Genomic DNA, 19,612 nt, shown 5'->3' with positions numbered 1-19,612 from the left:
AAAAAAAAAATAAAAATAATACTCTTCAACTTTGTTATAGTTTACTTTAAAATTTAATGTTTTTCGGTAAAGTAAACTATATATATTATGTAATAGAGTAATACGGAGAATGTCAACGTTGTGTACTCGTTGCTCTTATAATTTTATGATAAAATAACTTTTACGATTTTTAAATATCTTTGTTAAATTAATAAATTTTTGTTTACCTGCATAAAATGCAGTCTTCTGTTTTCTGCGTGCTCTCGCTTATAAATTAAAGATTTATTGGGGAATCATTTTAGAAGTTATGAATTTTTGCGTAATTACGATTTGAATTTTTGAAAAATAAATCTCGACTAACTTCATTTTTTATTTAGGGATTAAAATATCAAAATATTTTCTGTCTGTGTTGAAAATTTCGAAATATTTTCCCACAGTGGCGAAAATTTATTTTTTCTCTAAATTTGAATTTATAAAAAAACTAATTTAAATTAGTGACTGAATTTTTTTATTTGAATTAGTAAATTTAATTAATTTTACTAATAAATAGTAATTTTTACTAATTTATTACTTAATTTTACTAATTCAAATTTTGAGAGATGGTAAAATAAAAAAATACTAAATTCTAAAGAAGAAAATATTCTTTAATCTCTAAGCTCATTAAAAATAGTTTTAAAATATTTTAAAATTTCAGTACAAATATAAAATATTTAAAAATATTTAATAATTTTAATTATCGTTAAATTTTACGAATTTTCACAAACAATTTTTACAATTACAAGTACAGTGAAAATGGAAAATAATTCTTCTCTTGTAGTTGAATGTCTGCAGTGAAAATTAGCAATTAATTAATTATTTTCAAAGTTGTCAATAAATTAATTTCTCAATCATATTTCTCAGACAGTTAGTCTCAGTGTAATAATTCTGGAAGAAAATAATAAAATTTGAATTTGAATTATTTATTCAAGAATTCGATAAATAATTCAAAGAATTATTTATTCAAGAATTCGATAAATAATTCAAAGAATTATTTATTCAAGAATTCAATAAATAATTCAAAGAATTATTTATTCTTTATTAACAGCTTGATTAAAAATTCGAAATTTCGATTAAAAATATAAATAAATAGAAATTAATAAAAATTATTTAATTTAGAAAAAATAAATAAGAGAGTACAAATATACCCCAGGCGCGAAAGACCAATGCTGACGATGGATTGAAGATTTATTGAGCCTTGAACGCCCAGCCTGGGTAACCCAGTGTTGAAGCAGTCTTTATACCACTGTCACTCAATGTTGATTCAGCATGGGACACCAATGTTCGTCCCATGCTCGATTCAGGACTCGGTCAATCTTCGTGAGTGAAGCTCGAACATCTGATCTTAATTCAAGCCTGAATCAATCTTGACAGTTTATTTATTGACGTGTGCACTTAAAAATATTAAATATAAATATTTATAATTTATAAATTAATTAATATTAAAATATATTTATGATAATTTTGTATACTATTTAAAAATTATTATTAATTATTATTATCAAGATATCAATTGGTAAATAAATATTAATATTTATTTAGTGTATAATATTTATATTAATTATTAATTTATTAATAATAATGATTATTATTATTATTTTTTTTTTTTTTTTTTTTTTTGCTTAGGGACTTTTGGGAAATCTGCCTACAGATACCTTGGATTCCGCACTCCAAGGCTATGTGGGGTTGGTATGATAAAAAAACAAAAGAAATATAAAAAAAAGAAAAATAAATATGTATTATCAAAAAACTATTTTTTGTCAAACGCGTGCGATTAAACACAAATAACCTTGAGACTTTAGCATTGCCAACTCAAGAGTTTAACGTATGTGTTGAGTTGGTAATGCTGGAGTTTCAAGGTTATTTGTGTTTAGTCGCGCGCGTTTGACAAAAAATAGTTTTTTGATAATATTTACTAAACAGTTAATCCTAGTGTAAAATTACTAAGCATAAATATTTATCACTACCTAATGAACATTTTTTTCACTGAAAATTTTTCAGATAAACGAAACTCTTGAATTTGAAAATAATAATTTGACACTGTGCGAGAAAAAAAATAATATATAATTTAACTTATAAAATTATCAGAAAAAATATTTTAATAATAAATAATTTATAAATATTGATATTTAATATTGTTCAGTGCACACGGTAATAAAGAAAGTGAATATTGAATCAAGATTGACCGAGTCTTTAATCGAGCATGGGACGAACATTGGTGTCCCATGCTGAACAAATATTGAGTGACGCGCCGTATATACAGAATATACGGCGCTGGCATTGAAATAGTAGATTAGGCGAGGTGCCTTCCAGCCTTCTGTGGCCGAGCGGTTTAAATGCGTGCGTTTAGAACTTCCGGTATGCGTTAGGGGCGGGGTGCGTGAGTTCGATCCCACATGCGAGCGAATATTTTTCATTCTTTGTTTTAAGCGTTATATAAAATAATAAAATTGTGTGTTGTGTTGTGAATAAAAACTTGTGAACATGTTTGTAAATAATGTTAAAAAGTCTGCTAAAAAATCGAGAAAAAAATGTATCGATTAACAGAAAAATTGTCTTTTTTTACTAAATTTTTTTTTTAATATTACTATTTCAAATGACATTTATTGTTAGTAATATATTATTTATATGATAATAATATAATTATTATAATAGTAACTTAATGCCATCAAATTAACAAACGCATATAATATGAATAAAAATAATAACAATAATATTCATTACTATAATAATAATAATTATTATTATTATTATTAATATTATTATTATATACAATTCATATATCCATATTATATTGAATGAGCGCGAGAGACGCGTAAATTTGGGAACAGTGGAAACAGCCTTGTTTCAGTCTTGTATTAGGGTTCCGCAGCATTGATTGAACATTGAACGCCAATCTTCAACAAGGACTGGAGCGTCAGTCTTAAATAAGTGTTACATTATAGCTAGAAGCAACCTTCGTTCCGCCGTCCCACCAAGGCTTGATCAATGTTGACCAAGCCTCAACGAAGGTTCCGTAAAGCCTGAATCCAGCGTCAGTTCTCGCCTGGGACAGTTTCATTGTTCTATTCTAAATCAGAATTAGTATGAAAATTTCATCTATGAAACAATGAGAACTCAGCCTCTGAATTGAAACTAGTGAAATTCTCATATATAGATTCAAATTTAGAATTTGCAATAACAATCAAATTTTGTTTGCTCATTAAATTTGGATCTTTGTTCAGAAAACTAATAATCATTTACAATACTACATTCATGATGAAAGGTAAATTTTCTGAATAATTTGTTTTATTCCATATTACATTTGATCTATACGAATTTTTCTATACGAATTTTTTTACATTTTTCTATACGAAATTCCTCAAATTCCTCTAATTTTAATATATATATATTTCTCTTATAAATGGTACTAAAAAAAAATTTTTTTATAGAAAAGGATTTTTCTGTATTTAAAAAAAATGTTTGTTTAAATCAATTTATCAATTTTTGTAGTTAGTGTGTTTTAATAAATTCAGAAATTAAAAATGAATAAAATAATTTTTCGGTATAAGTATTTTCAAAAATTATTGAATTCAATAATAAGAAGCAATTTTAAATGTATTCCACGAAAAATGCAACAATTTTTAGAAATTTTATTAAAATTCTCCGAGAGGATTAAATTATTTCAAAAATTTTCGATGGAATTCATTATAACAATTGAATTTTAAGAAACATTCAATTATTAAATAAATTATTTATTTTTGTACTTAAATAATTAAGTTCTCGTAGAATTTTCTAATAAAAATTGATTTAAAAATGAACTTCAGTTCAAACTTTTGATAATAATAATTAAATATTATTGAATATTTTTATTTTTATTTTAAAAAGAAATTAATTTATTATTTTCTTATAAAATTATTAGTTTTGAATTTATTTAAAAATTTGAACAAGAAAGTAAATACCTAAATGAATTAATTTAAAAATAAAAGAATATTTTAAAATTTGTTGATAACACATTTTTTATAAGAATTCAATTATTTTTTGAAACTTTAATAAACTTCTTCTCAAGAATTCAATTATTTTCATAAGTAATAAAATTCTTCTTGGAAATTCAATTATTTTCACAAATAAAGAAAATTCTTTTCAAGAATTAAATTATTTTTAAACATTTTAATAAAATTCGTCAAAAGAATTTTTTTTTTTAAATTTTAATAAAATTCTTCGGAAGAATTCAATTATCATCTCAATTCTTGCGAATAATTTTAACAACATTTTTGAAGAATAATTGCATTTTTCAAGAAATTTATTAAAAAAAATTATATTAATAATATGTCATTGAAATTCTGCAACGAGTTTCATTATTTATGAAAATAATGTAATTCTTTTAGAGAATTTTCTTTATTTGTAAAAATAATTAAATTTTTGAGACGAAATTTTATTAGAATTTTTAAAAATAATTGGATTCCTAACAAGAATTTTATTATTTATGAAAATAATTGAATTCTTACGAGGAATCTTATTAAAATTTTCAAAAATAAATACATTTTTTTGACGAATTTTATTAAAATGTTTTAAAATAATTTAATTCTTGAGAAGAATTTTCTTTATTTGTGAAAATAATTGGATTTCTAGAAAGAATTTAATTATTTGTGAAAATAATTGAATTCCTAAAAAGAATGTTATTATTTATTAATGAAAATAATTGAGTTCTACCGAAGAATTTTATTAAAATTGTATTAAATAATTAAAAATTGAATTCTTTTGAAGAATTTATAAAAAAAATTTTAGAATAATTGAATTCCTCTAAGAAGAATTTTCTTTATTTGTGAAAATAATTGAATTCATAAGAAAAATTTCATTATTTATGAAAATAATTGAATTCCTTAGAAGAATTTTATTTATTTGGGAAAATAATTGAAATCCTGAGAAGAAGTTTCTTTATTTGTAAAAATAATTGAATTCCTAAGAAGAATTTTATTATTTATGAAAATAATTGAATTCTTACGAGGAATGTTAACAAAATTTTTTTAAAATAATCGCATTTTTCGTGGAATTTATTTAAACATATTTAACCGTAATTGAAATTTTGCGATAAGTTTTATATTTTATAAAAAGAATTTAATTCTTTTGACGAATTCTATTAAAATTTGTATTAAAATTTATTAGATTTTCGATAAAAATTTTCTTCATTTGTGAACATAATTAAATTTTTATGAAAAATTTTATTATTTATGATACAAATTGAATTCTTACAAAGAGTTTTATTAAAATTCTTTTAAGTAATTGAATTCCTGACAAGAATTTTATTATTTATAAAAATAATTGAATTCTGACGAGCAATTTTATTAAAATTGTATTAAATAAATTTTTGACGAATTATTCGGAGTGTAATTCAAGTACGAAAAGCTGAAATGTATAATGAAAAAATTAGAAATAAGAATTAAAACAATGCGATCAAGAACAATAATATAATTAAGTTTATTGCCGTTATTGTTAAAGTTTGAACTAATAAATGTATACTTGACAGAAGCAATGCCAAGAATTTATTCATATAAGACAACTGCGGTACTTTACACAATCTGTTTGCGGTTGTCGGTCAAGAAAGTGTTAGGTTAGGAGAAGTTAGGTGCGCGAATAACGTACCATAGCTGGTTTAATATCACCAGCCACCTTCCTACAATTTACTCTCACTGTAGACACTTCATGAAGTGATTCAGAGGCGGTTCCTCTATAAATTACACCACATGTCTTTAGGGGCTTTCCACCCCACGTTGAGCGTTTCATATCAAGAATCGTCGGCATAAGTGTAGTGTAAATCAAAGCACGAAATTCCCATTTTCCATTCTGAGAACTTGTCACGTATAATTTAGTGCAAAATCTTAAACGCAATTCAATTTTACCGCAAGGTTTATTTTTCACTTTATAGTTTTATGATTTTCACTAATTTTAACGTACTGCGAAAGAAAAATTTATTTTCAAATTAACTATTTATTTTGAAATTTTTATACTTTTGAACTATAGCATTTATTTTCATTATTGAATTCAAAAACCGAAAGAAAATCTCAAAGTGAAAAGAAAATTCATTTTATTTTCAATATACGAATATTCTCATCTACTAAAAAAAGCAGGGCTCGAACTAGGTCCGTAAATCCCGTAAAAGTCCGTAACTTTGCTTGAAGTCCGTAAAAGTCCGTTTTTTTAAAAAGGTCCGTAAATTCCGTAATTTGATTCAAAAAGGATGAAAAATTCATAAATTGTACAAAATTTCAATTATTTTCAAAAATTTACCTCAATTCATAGATTTTAAATAGAATTCTACTATTTTAATAAAATTTTCCAAAAGAATTCAATTATTTAAAAAAAAATTTAATAAAAATATAAAATTCTACACAAATTTTTAAATATTTTCAAAAAAAAAAAAATAAAAATTTCACAGGAATTTCATTATTTATAAATTTTTTTTTACAAATTTCTTTGCAATCATTCAATTATTTTCATAAATAATAAAATTTTTCTCTGGAATTCAATTATTTTTGGAAATTTTAATAAAATTCTTCGCAAGAAATCAATTATTTTCATAAATAACAAAATTCTTCTTAGGAATTCGATTATTTTCGGAAATTTTAATAAAATTCTTCGAAAGAAATCAATTATTTTCATAAATAACAAAATTCTTCTTAGGAATTCGATTATTTTCATAAATAAAGAAAAATTCTTCTGAAAAATTCAATTATTTTAAAAAATATTTATAAAATTCTTCAAAAGAATTAAATTATTTTTATAAACAATTAAATTCTTCTTTTAGGAATTCAATTATTTTCACAAATAAAGAAACTTCTTCTCAGGAATTCAATTATTTTTTAAAATTTTAATAAAATTTGTCTTAAGAATTCAGTTATTTTTACAAACAAAGAAACTTCTTCTCAAGAATTCAATTATTTTTACAAATAAAGTAAATTCTTCGCAAGATTACAATTATTTTTAGAAACTTTAATAAACTTCTTCTCAAGAATTCAATTATTTTCATAAATAATGCATTTTTTTTAAGAATTAAATTATTTTTTCAAATGAAGAAAATTCTTCGCAGGAATTCAATTATTTTCATAAATAATGTATTTTTTCTCTAGAATTCAATTATTTTAGGAAATTAAAAAAAAATTCTTCGCAAGAAATCAATTATTTTTATAAATAACAAAATTCTTCTTCGGAATTCAATTATTTTCATAAGTAACGAAAATTCTTTTAAGAAATTTAATTTTTTTAAAAAATTTTATTAAAGTTCACTTATTTAAAAATTTATAGATAAAATTCTTTATTAGAATGCGATTTTAAGAAACATGCAATTATTCAATAAATTGTTATTTTTGTATTTAAATAATTGAATTGTAGTAGAATTTTCTCATATTAAACATTGATTTAAAAATGAATTTTAGTTAAAATGTTAGATTATAATTTAATTTTAAAGGCATTAGAGCGTAAATTTTTAGAAATAATTGAATTTTGAAAAGGTTTCATATTAAAATCTTTGAAAATTTGAATTTTTTATATTTTTAACAACAATTCTGTGGAATTAATTTTTTTTTGAGAAACTTTAATTGTGGATTTTTTTTAAAAATTATTTAAAGCTTTTATTTTCTAATTTATATTTAATTGAAGAATTTATGAATAATTGAAATTTTACGTAAAATTGAATTGTAAACAAATGAATTTGAAAATTATTAAAGAACTTTTTCAAAAATTATTAAAAATAATGCATTTCTAGAAGAACTTTAGTTAAAAACACAAAAAAAGAATTTAATCTTACAAAAAATTACAAATTATTGCCACGAATTCTAATACAAAACCTTCAATTTTTTCTATTTTTGACAATAATTTCTTTTTAAATAACTTAATTCTTGAAGAACTAACATAAAATTATTACTTAATAATTATTTAATGAATTTTTTTTTGGAAAAATTTTAATTTCAATTCTTTTGAAATAAGTTGAATTCTTTAATATATGTATATTCAATATTATTTCAAAAAATTTTAACTGAATTCTTCGAAAAAATTCAATTATCTTGATATATAACAAGAATTTTCCCTGAAATTAAATTATTTTCAGGTATTTTAATAAAAATCATTGCGAAATTCAATTATTTTCAAAGTAAAAAATTTTTCGTAGAAATGTAATTATTTTCAGGAATTTTGAGAAATTATTAATTATTAATTAATTATTTATTTTAAAAAAGAAGATATTGATGTTTTTTGAACAATTTTACATTTAATGAAATTCACAAATAAATGTAAAAGAACATATTTTTGAGTATCTTATAATTTTTAGAATAAATCAGAATATTCTTCAGGGTCAGGGGAAAAGTCAAAATTTTCTCTGTAAATCATGGAAAAGTGAGGAAAAAATAAAAATTAAATTTTTCCATCAACCCCGTTTCTAATTAAAAAAAAAAGAGTCATTATTTTCTTGGACTAAAACTGAAAGATGAAGAAAAAATTATAATGAATTCTCTCGCAGAGATGTATGAGCGACAAATAAGAATTTTGCGCCCATAGGGGGGACATTAACTTACAAAGGTCAGTCCAGGAACACACATTTACATATATAGAAAAAGATAAAATAATTTTCCATACTAGAAACGAAATTGCCAAGTGTTTTAATGAGAATGGAGAGTAAAAGCAGAAATGAAGTTTCAGAAATAGACGCGTGCATTTCTCTCTTTCAATTTAATAAAATGTGTCTATAGTGCACGCTCATTCCATTACATATTTAATTAAAAATAATCTAGCCTTTATTAAAAGTCTCCAATTAATGTACACGTGCGCATTATTAAACCAATAACGCCGTATATATTTAATACATTTTAATTGAAAAGTTTAAAGGTTGCATTTTCAAGAAAATTATATACGAAAAGTAAAGTTTAAAATGCACAGGGCAAATTTTCACTTTTTAATTTCTTATATTAGTTTGGGGGTCTTTATAAGTAGAATCTCATTAAAAAAAAGCTACCGTATTTTCCTATTGCTACATATACCTGAACATGTTTAAAATTAATATCTGGAAATTTGAATGAACATTTTCAAAGAAAAAATTATTCATCTCTCGTAAAAATAACTAATATGTGCGCACCGAAAAAAATGTATTCGCAATTTGTCGATCATCAAATAAAAAATTATTTAAATACAACAATAAACAATTCATAGAATTATAAGCATTGAATTTTATCAAAATTTTTTTTAAATAATTTATTTCCTTCAAAGAATTTTCATAAAACTTTTAAAAATGTTAACTAAAATTTATTTTTAAATAAATTATTATTAGAAAATTCTACTAGAATTCAATTATTTGAATACAAAAATAAATAACTTATTGAATAATTGAATATTTCTTAAAATTTAATTTTTCTAAAGAATTTCATCGAAAATTGTTTTAAATAATTGAATCCTTTCGAAGAATTTTAAGAAAATTTCTAAAAATATTTGCATTTTTAGAAGAATTAATTTAAAATTGCAATAAGAAAAATTCAAATGTTGCTATGATTTTTTCTATTTATACAAATAATTGAATTTCTGGAAAGAACATTATAATTTATAAAAATAATTATCAAATTTGCCAAATTCTATAATTGTTTGATAACTTTTCAATTAATTACTTTTAGAAATTCAATTAAAGTTTTTTCAAATAATTGAATTTCTGGGAAGAACATTATAATTTATAAAAATAATTGAATTTTTGCGAACAATTTTAACAAAATGTTTTTTTTAAGAATAATCGCATTTTTCGAGGAATTAATTAAAAATTATTTAATAATAATTGAAATTTTGCAAAAAGTTTTAAAATTTATGAAAATAATTGAATTCTTGCGAAGAATTTGATTAAAATTTGTAAAATTAATTGAATTCCTAAGAAGAATTTTCTTTATTTGTGGTAATAATTGAATTCTAGTGAAAAATTTCATTATTCATGAAAATAATTGAATTCTTGCGAAGAATTTTATTTAAATTTTTAAAAATAATTGATATTCTGAAAAGAATTTTATTTTATATGAAAATAATTGAATTCTTAGGAAAAAATTTATTAAAATTTCCAAAAATAATTGAATTCCAGAGAAATAAATGATTTCTTTCGAAATTTTTTTTTGAAATTTTTTTTTCAAATAATTGAATTCCTGTGAAAATTTTATTATTTATTAAAAAGGTCGACGAGAATCAATTTATGAAAAAATAAAAATATTTCGTGGAATAATTGATTATGTCTCAAAATTGAATTCATATAAAAAATTTTATAAACAAATTTGTAAATAATTTAATTCCTGTGAATTTTTATTATTTATGAAAATAATTAAATGTTTACGTAGATTATTATTAAAAAATTTTTTATAAATAATTGACTTCTTTTGGAAAATTTTATTGAAAATCATAGAATTGAAGAATGTTTTTTATGATAATTTGAAATTCTGCCAAGAATTTTATTAAAAATTTTAGAAATAATTGAATTTCGTTGAAGAATTTTATTATTTTTAATGATAATTAAATTAATAGTTTGTAACTTCTTCTAAATTCAATTTTCTATTGTTTTTAAGTAAAATTCTTCTATAAATTCATTATTTTGAATAAATAAAATAAATATTTAAATATTTAAATATTCAAATATTTTTAAAGTATTTTAACTAATTTCAGAAGAATTTGAATTATTAAAATTTTTCAAAAATGTAAGTTCCTTAAAATTTTAAATTAAATTCATTGAAAATTGAAATTTTCTAAAATTTCAAATTAAAACCTTTTGAAGTTCATCTATTTTTGAAAATTGTAAACGAAAATCTTTTAAAATTCCATTAATTTTGAAATAATTTTTTGAAATAATCTCTAATTAAATAATTTCTAAGTAATAATTTTAAGATACTTCTCCAAGAATTAAGTTATTTATAAAGAAATTATTGTTAGAAATAGAAAAAATTGAAGGTTTTGTATTAGAATTCGTGATAATTTCATAGTTTAAGAGGCAAAAAAAAAAAAAAAAAAACCAAAATTCAGTATTTTTTTATGAATTCTAAAAATTTAATTTTTTTTCTAGTACTTTTAATAAAAATCCCTGACTTTTCCCTGAATAGGGAATTCAGTCTTCTCGCTGACCTGTATAGCAACGCTGTAGAAAAAAAAGTTCAGTTCTTTTCTAAAGTGAAAATGGTCGAGACAAGACACGCTTTACTCCTTGCCAAGTGGAAAAAGCCGTTTCAGTCAGACATTTGAGGGGAAATCTTTCACACGACGTAACTTTTCTCTTCTCAATTGTTAAAAAGTTTACAAAACTGACACGCTTCTTTTCTATCAATTGTTGGCAATTTTTTTTCAATATAAACATAATACTATTATCGCGTTAAAATAAGAAATAAAATTGTCGGAGAAGAGAGAAAGAATGCGGAAAATAAAATTTATTGTATAGTAAAGCAAATTTCGTTCTATAGAATTTCTGAAAGATGTTGCAGGCAGATAAAACTTGACGCATACACCCGCTTATATAATTTGTATAACTTCCTTTCCTTTTTGTTTATCTGTCACCGTCGCGGAGAGAGAGAGGGAGAGAGAGAGAGAGAGAGACTGTAATTTCGCATTGCATTCGTATTCGAAACGTATAAAAATCTTCTTTTCAATGGTGAATCGATTTGTGTGGATGTGGTAGAATTTAAGTTTGAAACTTAAATAGAATTCTATTCTTAGGTGCCGTTGAATTTAAAAGGAAAAGTTTTCACCGAATTTCTTTTGTTCTTTCCCAGAAAGCAATTAAAATCCATTACAAGGAAAAAGTGGGGAGCAGGAGAGAGGGAAGATAAAATTATGGACTATACTCATCTCCCCCTTCGCCTCATGTTTAAAGTTTTGAAACCGCATTTATTAAATTTTCAATTTATTCTTGCCTACCCTCTTAACTTTTGAATAATTTAAAAAGTATGTAAACAGCATGTCGAGAAAAATTGTGTTTACCTACTTTTTTAAAATTAAATAATAAAGTTTCTCTTTCTTCGAAATCAAATGGCTTTATGAAATATTGTTATCCATCTCAAAGTTGGTATTTCTTCATTGCTTTAAGTAATTTAATACAAAACTGTCGTTTTCATCTTTCGGCGAGTCTCGATTATTTCAATTTTATTTCGATTTACATTTACACTTTCATTTTTATTTTTACTTTCGCTTTTGGCACTTTTACCTCGAATCGACTTTAAAACACAAAATAACTCAACTTTCTCGCCATAAAAAATTTGAAAAAATACTTGAAAAGTTAGTTTTTAAATTTTTATATTAAAAATTGATTTTTTTTATTTTAACAATAGAATTCTTGTAAAACTTTATTGAAATTATTAAAAATAATTGATTTAGAGAAAAATTATAAATAAAAGTTCTGAAAAATTCTGCAAATTTTAATTTTAGAGATACAATGCTTTTAATATTCAATTATTGTCTAAAATTTTAACTAAAATTCACTTTGAAATCAATTTTTATTAGAAAATTCTCCGAAAATTCAATTATTTAAATACAAAAATAAACAATTCTTAAAATTCAATGCTAACAAAGAATATTATCAAAATTTTTTAAAATAATTGTTTTCCTTCAAAGAATTTTAATAAAACTTTTAAAAATTTTAACTGAAATTCATTTTTATGAATTTAAAAATAAATTTTTATTAGAAAATTCTACTAGAATTAAATTATTTGAATACAAAAATAATTTTGATCTCAACTGTGATGTCAAAGAAATTTCTATAATAATAACCTTAATTTTAAAATTCTGAAATATGTAATTCAATTTTTAAAAAAATTTCAACTGAACTTATTCTAAAATTAGTTGAATTTTCGAATGTACAATAAATTAAAAATTGTTCAAATAATCCAAATTTTGTAAAATTGAATTTAAAATAATTGAGCTTTAAATTGTATTTTAAATTTTTAAGAGAATTTTTTTTTATTTTTTTAATAATAATTAAATATTCTCAAAGAATTTTCTAAAAATTATTAAAAACAATTAATTTAGAAAAGAATTTTGGTTAAAAATTCTAGACAATAATTGAATTTTGAAAAAATGACTTTTAGAACTTTTTTAGAAATAATAAAATTTCAAAAGATTTGAAAACTTAAATTCTTCAAAACTGATTTAGAAAAAAAATTTATTAAAAAAAATTTTCGAAATTCGAAACATTTTTCAAACTTTTTGACATATTTCTTTAAAAAGACGATTATTTAAAAAAAAAATATGATAAAATTCTCGAAAATATGAACTTTGACAAATTCTACAATTATTTAACAATTTTTTCAATAATAAGTATGGAAATTCAATTATCTTTCAGAAATTTCTATTAAAATTTTTCAAATACCTAAGTTTTTCAAAAATTTTCAACTCTGAATAAATATGGAAATACTTTCATATTTTTATTATTTTTCCACAGAAATTGAAATTTTTGTTAAAATTACAATTTTAAACCTTCATCCAAAATTCATAAAAAAGTTAATTATTTGCTAAAATTTCTTATAAATTTATAAATTAATTGAATTTTCAAATATTTTCTGAAATTATATGTTTTCTAAAAATAGCCCACTGGAAATTTTTTAAAATTTAAAAAAAAAAATTTTTTTTTTAAATTTTCTTAAATTTTTTTTACTAAATTTCTTCTCTAAATCAATAATTATTAATAATATTAAGAAAGTTCTTTAGGTAATCAATTATTTTTGAAAATAATCCAATTCTTTCGAAGAATTTTAATAAAATTTTTAATTTTTTTTTTAATTATTAAATTTTTTTGGGAAATTTGGTACCTAATATTGTAGATATTTAAAATAATTGAATTTCAAAAAATATTTTAAATACAATTGAAATCGTTTGAAAGAATTTTAGAAAATTTTTTTTGAATTGTTTCTTAGAATTTTTTGAATTTTATGAAAATACTTTTGAGAATAATTCCCAAACCCATTTTCCCAACTGCCATTTTTCTCAAAAAATCATATTCCCAATGAAGAGTCTCTCCCAAAGTACTTTTTTCCCAAACTCATATTTTCCCAAAAAAAAAAAAAATTATTCATGAGAACATTATTCTTCTCTCTAAATTTGAATTAGTAAAAATGTTTACTAATTCGAATTAGTGACTGACTTTTTGCTTTTGAATTAGTAAACTTTACTATCAAATAGTTACTTCTACTAATTTATTAGTAAAATTTACTAATTCAAAAGCAAAAAGTCAGTCACTAATTCAAATTAGTAAACATTTTTACTAATTCAGATTTAGAGAGTTCTTTAAATAAATTATTTTAGCTATTCCATAAATTCAGTTGAATTTATAATTAAAATTGTTTAACTTTTTTAAATGATAAGTTTTTACTATTAATTATAATGTTGAATATTTATTAGAGAGAAGATTTTGTAAAATTAATCAAGACATAAAAAATGGCACTTTTAAGAGAATCACATATTATCAAAATTTTGTTGCTTCTTTAGGTTCTTCGGAGCGCATCAAAATTAGTAAATAAAGTAATTTCTTTAAATTCTTTAAATTTACCGAAAATTCGAAGTTGAAATTGTGCATTTTAAGAAGAATCATCATGAAATAAGAAATAAGAGATTTTAGCTCTAGGTTTGCCATTTACATGATAATATATATCGAGTTGTGTTGAGTTTGGAAATTCCAAAATAAATACCAAAACTGAAGACGTCAGCAAATCTATGAGCCAGTATCTCGGGAATGTTATTTCGGTTATTTCTCATTAAATGCACACTGAAGCGACGTGCGATATTATATGCATTTCATAAGTTTGTTAACGTTAAACTCGCTTCCTATCGAGAGGGCACTATATTACCGATATTGGTTTAGCAGTGTCGATATGCCAGCAGTATCTATGCGTTGAATTTTGTATATTCGAGTATAGTTTCTAGTCTGAAGCTAAAGCACCACCCACACGCACCAGCCAATATCTTAAAACCAGGACCGAGGGATAGGAATATCGTTCCGGAAGCTGGCGTGAACTTTACGCAAATACACTTCCTAAATCGACATTGGGATTCCATTGTTTCATTAAGGATTACTAAAGCCTGGATTTTGTAGAGGTACACTCCTACTTCCACTTCGACCATTCTCTCTCTCTCTCTCTCTCTCTCTGTGGGATATAAACATTTTCAAAAGAAACAAATCGTTACATCGATTTAGCGCCGGAGAAAGCAAACACTTTATACTCCAACTACACTATCACTATATCTATACATTGGCGTTGAGCCCAAATATATACTTTGCAATTTTTATAAGCCAATACTCTTTCATATCACTGACCTTTAAATTGACCATTCTTTTTATAGTTTCAATACAGTGTTTAATTCAATTTTTTCAAGCGTTACTCCGGCCTTCTATATATAAACAATTATTGCATTATCTTTTTACGTCCACTAAAAAAAGCACAAATATTCTAACATTAATTATCTCGACTTTTATATTTAAAAATAAAGTCGTCAACGTTTTGAAATATATTGAGCTATTTTATTGGAATATGTGTTGTTTAAAATAAGATTTCAATTTCCATACTATTCACTAAGTGAAATTAATTAAAAATAACTACTGTCTACTGTTCACTGGTATATTTAAGGGGACACCCAAGTCACCTAGAAACAATGCAAAAAGAGTCAACTTTCGGTACACTTTTCTCGAAAACTATTATTCCAATTGCGTTCGCCCTTTTTTCATTCGATTACAAATATAATCAATTATATGAATAAGAAGTAATACGACGTTATCTTCAATAGAAACTTTTTTTATGAATATTTATACCCAAAGCAAAATAAAAATCCCATTTTCTCTGATTCATTGACTCATATCTCCGTTTGTACAACTCAAAACGATGTTAAACTTCTTATTCGTATTCTTCGAATCTTACTGAACAAAGTAAAAAAAAATTACAAATCGGTTTAGTAGATTCGGAGAAAAGTGTACCGAAAGTTAAAAAATTGGAAAAAAACAATTTTTACAGGAGACACGAAAAAAGAAAAAATACTAAAAACTCATGGTATTCAGAATCATGTAATCAGATTTTTTCTACTCTTCAGAAAAGGTTTTAAAAAGTCTTGTTCTATTCCTAATTGAGTCTACTTTTAGAAACTAAAATTTAAAAAAATCGATTTTTTTGTCATTTTTCCACTTATGTGTCCCCTTAACAAAACTCTTACTAGAAATATTTCCATTTGAATCAGTGAATGACATTTTGCTATAATATGTTAAATTAGTTAGGTTCTAAATGCTTATTTTCTCGACCACTTTTCTCTTAAAATAGATATTTAATAAATTGAGCTGAAATTTTGCACAAAAGTCTAAAATACAATAAAAAACTTTAAAATCATCAGTTGTCACGGTCACTAACTTCTAATCAATTTCTCGTCTTTATACCGATTTCAAAGTGTTGCATTATAATTTATTTTTGTATTATTCAAACTTTTGCACATTACTGTCTTTCTTTATATTATATTCTAGATTTTCTTATAAAAAATTTCAACTCAATTTATTAAACATTTAAAGCGAAAAGTGATCGAAAAAATTACCATTGAATTTCTAAGAGTCACATGCTGTTAAGCAGAACATAAAATCTAAAGGGCATAGACCCGTTTACTACTTAAATAAATAAAGAGTGAAAACATAAAACATTTTGATAACATGTGATTTTTTCAAAAGTGGCAAATTTTTGATGTCTTGATTAATTTTATAAAATCTACTCTCAAATATTGACCATATTTTAATATTAAAAAATTTACTTTACATTTAAAGAAATTAAACAATTTTAATTATAAATTCATCAACCTAAATGTATGCAATAAAAATAATTTCATATCGCCAATACTTGGAATAAGCAAATTATTCTCAAAAATTTTTTCAAAAAATTCACAAAATTCTAAGAAACAATTAAAAAAAAAATTTACAAAATTTTTTCTAAAATTCTTTCATACGATTCAATTGTATTTAAAATACTTTTTTGAAATTTAATTATTTTAAATATCTATACAATATTCAATTATTTTAAATTTATTTTTTAAAGAATTTTAAATGAATTCTTTTACGAACGAAAATTTTATTAAAATTCTTTGAAGGAATTGAATTATTTTCAAAATGTTGATATTATTTGTTTATCATAGAATTTAATAATTATTTCCAAAACATTTTTTAATTTATTTTCTTATTCTATTTCTAAAAATTACAACTGTAACTTTTCTAAAACTCAATCTTTTTTTTTTTTTTTTTTTTGAAACTTTTAAATAAAAGTATTTAAAATTCTAATCATTTTATTTCAAAATAAAAATTTTAATATTATTTATATTTAATAACTTTCTTGTCACAGAAAAAAAGGTGGTATAAATTTTGTTGCAGAGAATTTTAGCCAATTAATTTGTGAAAAAAAAAATCTACAAGAATTCAAATTTTATAGCGTGAATTTTTAGAAATAATTGAATTTTGAAAATAGGTTTCAAATTAAAATCTTTGATAATCTGAATTTTTCATACTGTTAACTAACAATTTTGCAGAATTAATTTTTTGGATAAGTTTTATTCAATGTTTCTTGAAATTATTTCAAGTTTTTATTTTCTAATATATATTCAATTGAAGAATTTACGAATAATCATGAAATTTAATTTCAAGAATTTTCCAAATTAAAAATAAAAAGAGTCAAAATAACGAATAAAAATTTTTTTAGCAATTTTGATACGTTTTTTTTGTCTCAATTTGATATAATTAGAAAAACTGAATATTTCCCAACTTTTTTTTATCACCCCGTATACGTTAGTATTAGTACATTATAAAAACATTGCGTTTTCAATTTAAGGTAAAATATTATTGGCAATATTGGAAAAAGACTGATTTTTTCATGTTTTTGCGCAAAGAGAGAGAGAGAGAGAGAGAGAAAGAGTGAAAAAAAACAAGCGCCAAACCAAAAGTGTTTTACTGGGCAAGAGAAATATAGTTACATAGAGACGCTATTTAATTCAGGGTAGAATTAACCCTTCTGTCGCCCCGAGCGACACTTGCCACCCATCTTAATAATATATATCCCTTTTGTGACAATATTGAGCTCGAAAAAACAAGGAAGAAGATGCAAAATGTTTTGTAATTAAAAATAGTAAAAATTTATCTTTGTTTCACTGGATTATATATTAAAACAACTTCATTTTTTTTTACAAAAAAAAAAAAAAAAAAAAAAAAAAACAGTATGAATTCATTGAACTGGAAAATAAGAAAATACACAGGTAGAAAATATTATTCCCATTTTTATAATTAATTAATTCGAAATTTAATTAATTTTTGTTTTTTGTTTGTTTTTATATTAATATTACACAAATATTTACCACTTTTTGTGGGTATATATAAAATCCATATTATACAAAGTATGTGTTTGTTTATTATTAATTAAACATTGAAGAGAGAGATTATGTTCCGATATACATACGTGTATAACAAATATTATATGTGAGTTATTCAAATTAAGGTCAAGTTTTATTAATCATTGTAAAGTGATCTGTATCGTGAAGGTTGGTCATTCATTTAATAATGGTAAAATAATTATTCCAAGCTATAATTACACTATCGCATTTAAATTTCGAATAAAGTTTTCATATTATGGTTAACTGTTTTTCTCTCTGTAATCATGTTCCCCCTCTTTGTGTCTCTGAATAAATACTCGATAATTATACCTGTTTTATTATTATCGAGATTATTGTTAATGGAAAAATATGTATATTAGAATATCAGAGGGGAAGTTTATACATACAGGGGGTTGACACGTGTGGAGAAATTTTTCTTCATAACCTGACGTAGGAAGTAAAATTTTATTATAGATGGTGAAAAGTGTTGATTAATCTTGTAACCGAAATTCTCTGAAATTGTGGACTATACTTGAACCCTCATAATATAATTTATGAAGCCAAAGGAAAATCATGTTATGAATACCCTATTAACTTGGAATAAGAGATAAATGATTATATATGAAAAGACGATTTCATTTGGAATTATAATCATTTTCTGTAATGTAATCATTTAAGATTTTATTTCTAAATGAAACCTATTTCATTGAGGAATATAATCATGTATCATTAATAATATTGCAAAATAATGTTTATTGCTACAAATATCATATTTCAAAATTAATTATGTGTAACTAATATAGCAAGCTTGAATTTTGATAAACATGAGGTTTAATCATTTTAGAAAAATCACCGAAATGATTTTGTTTATATTATACATCAATTAATTTAATTAAATTCAAATTCTACAAATAATTTTAATATGAGTGATTTTTCTAAAAGTGCTACTTCTGAACTATTCGAATTCTTAATTTGTTTACCATTCAATTTTACGTGAAATTTCGATTACATATCATGAATCTTATATTTTAATTCTTTATAAATTATAAATAATAAATAAATTATAATAAATTATAAATAAAATTAATAAATAAATTAATAATTTTTTTTGTGCATTGCAGGTTAAATCCTGAGAAGATGATTCGTGATTATGTTCTGCTGTTATCATGGTTATGCACAGTGCAAGGCGAGACTGGTGAGTCACATTAAATTCATACTCTTATAAGAATTAAGATGAAAATTTTCTTTACAA

General features: G+C 22.5%; 2 protein-coding genes across 5 annotated transcripts in view; one reads left to right on the top strand and one right to left on the bottom strand.

The window, feature by feature from the left end:
- LOC122508999 (acid sphingomyelinase-like phosphodiesterase 3b) overlaps positions 1 to 19,612 on the top strand; it is a 271,059-nt gene that overhangs the window by 56,724 nt on the left and 194,723 nt on the right. For all 4 annotated transcript variants that reach the window (XR_006302277.1, XR_006302278.1, XM_043622712.1 and 1 more), the window contains one exon: positions 19,482 to 19,555. Coding sequence is in view for 2 of the 4 variants with exons in the window: in XM_043622712.1 (XP_043478647.1) it covers positions 19,498 to 19,555 (58 nt within the window). In the remaining 2 variants the exon portion in view is untranslated. The remainder of the gene's footprint in view (positions 1 to 19,481; positions 19,556 to 19,612) is intronic.
- LOC122509000 (glutathione S-transferase 1-1-like) overlaps positions 1 to 19,612 on the bottom strand; it is a 223,658-nt gene that overhangs the window by 44,147 nt on the left and 159,899 nt on the right. The gene's annotated exons all lie outside the window — the stretch shown is intronic.

This window comes from Leptopilina heterotoma, unplaced genomic scaffold (assembly GCF_015476425.1).
Source record: "Leptopilina heterotoma isolate Lh14 unplaced genomic scaffold, ASM1547642v1 Lhet_59, whole genome shotgun sequence".
In the NCBI taxonomy this organism is placed as follows: Eukaryota; Metazoa; Arthropoda; class Insecta; order Hymenoptera; family Figitidae; genus Leptopilina; species Leptopilina heterotoma.
This window is presented reverse-complemented; position numbering and strand designations above follow the sequence as displayed.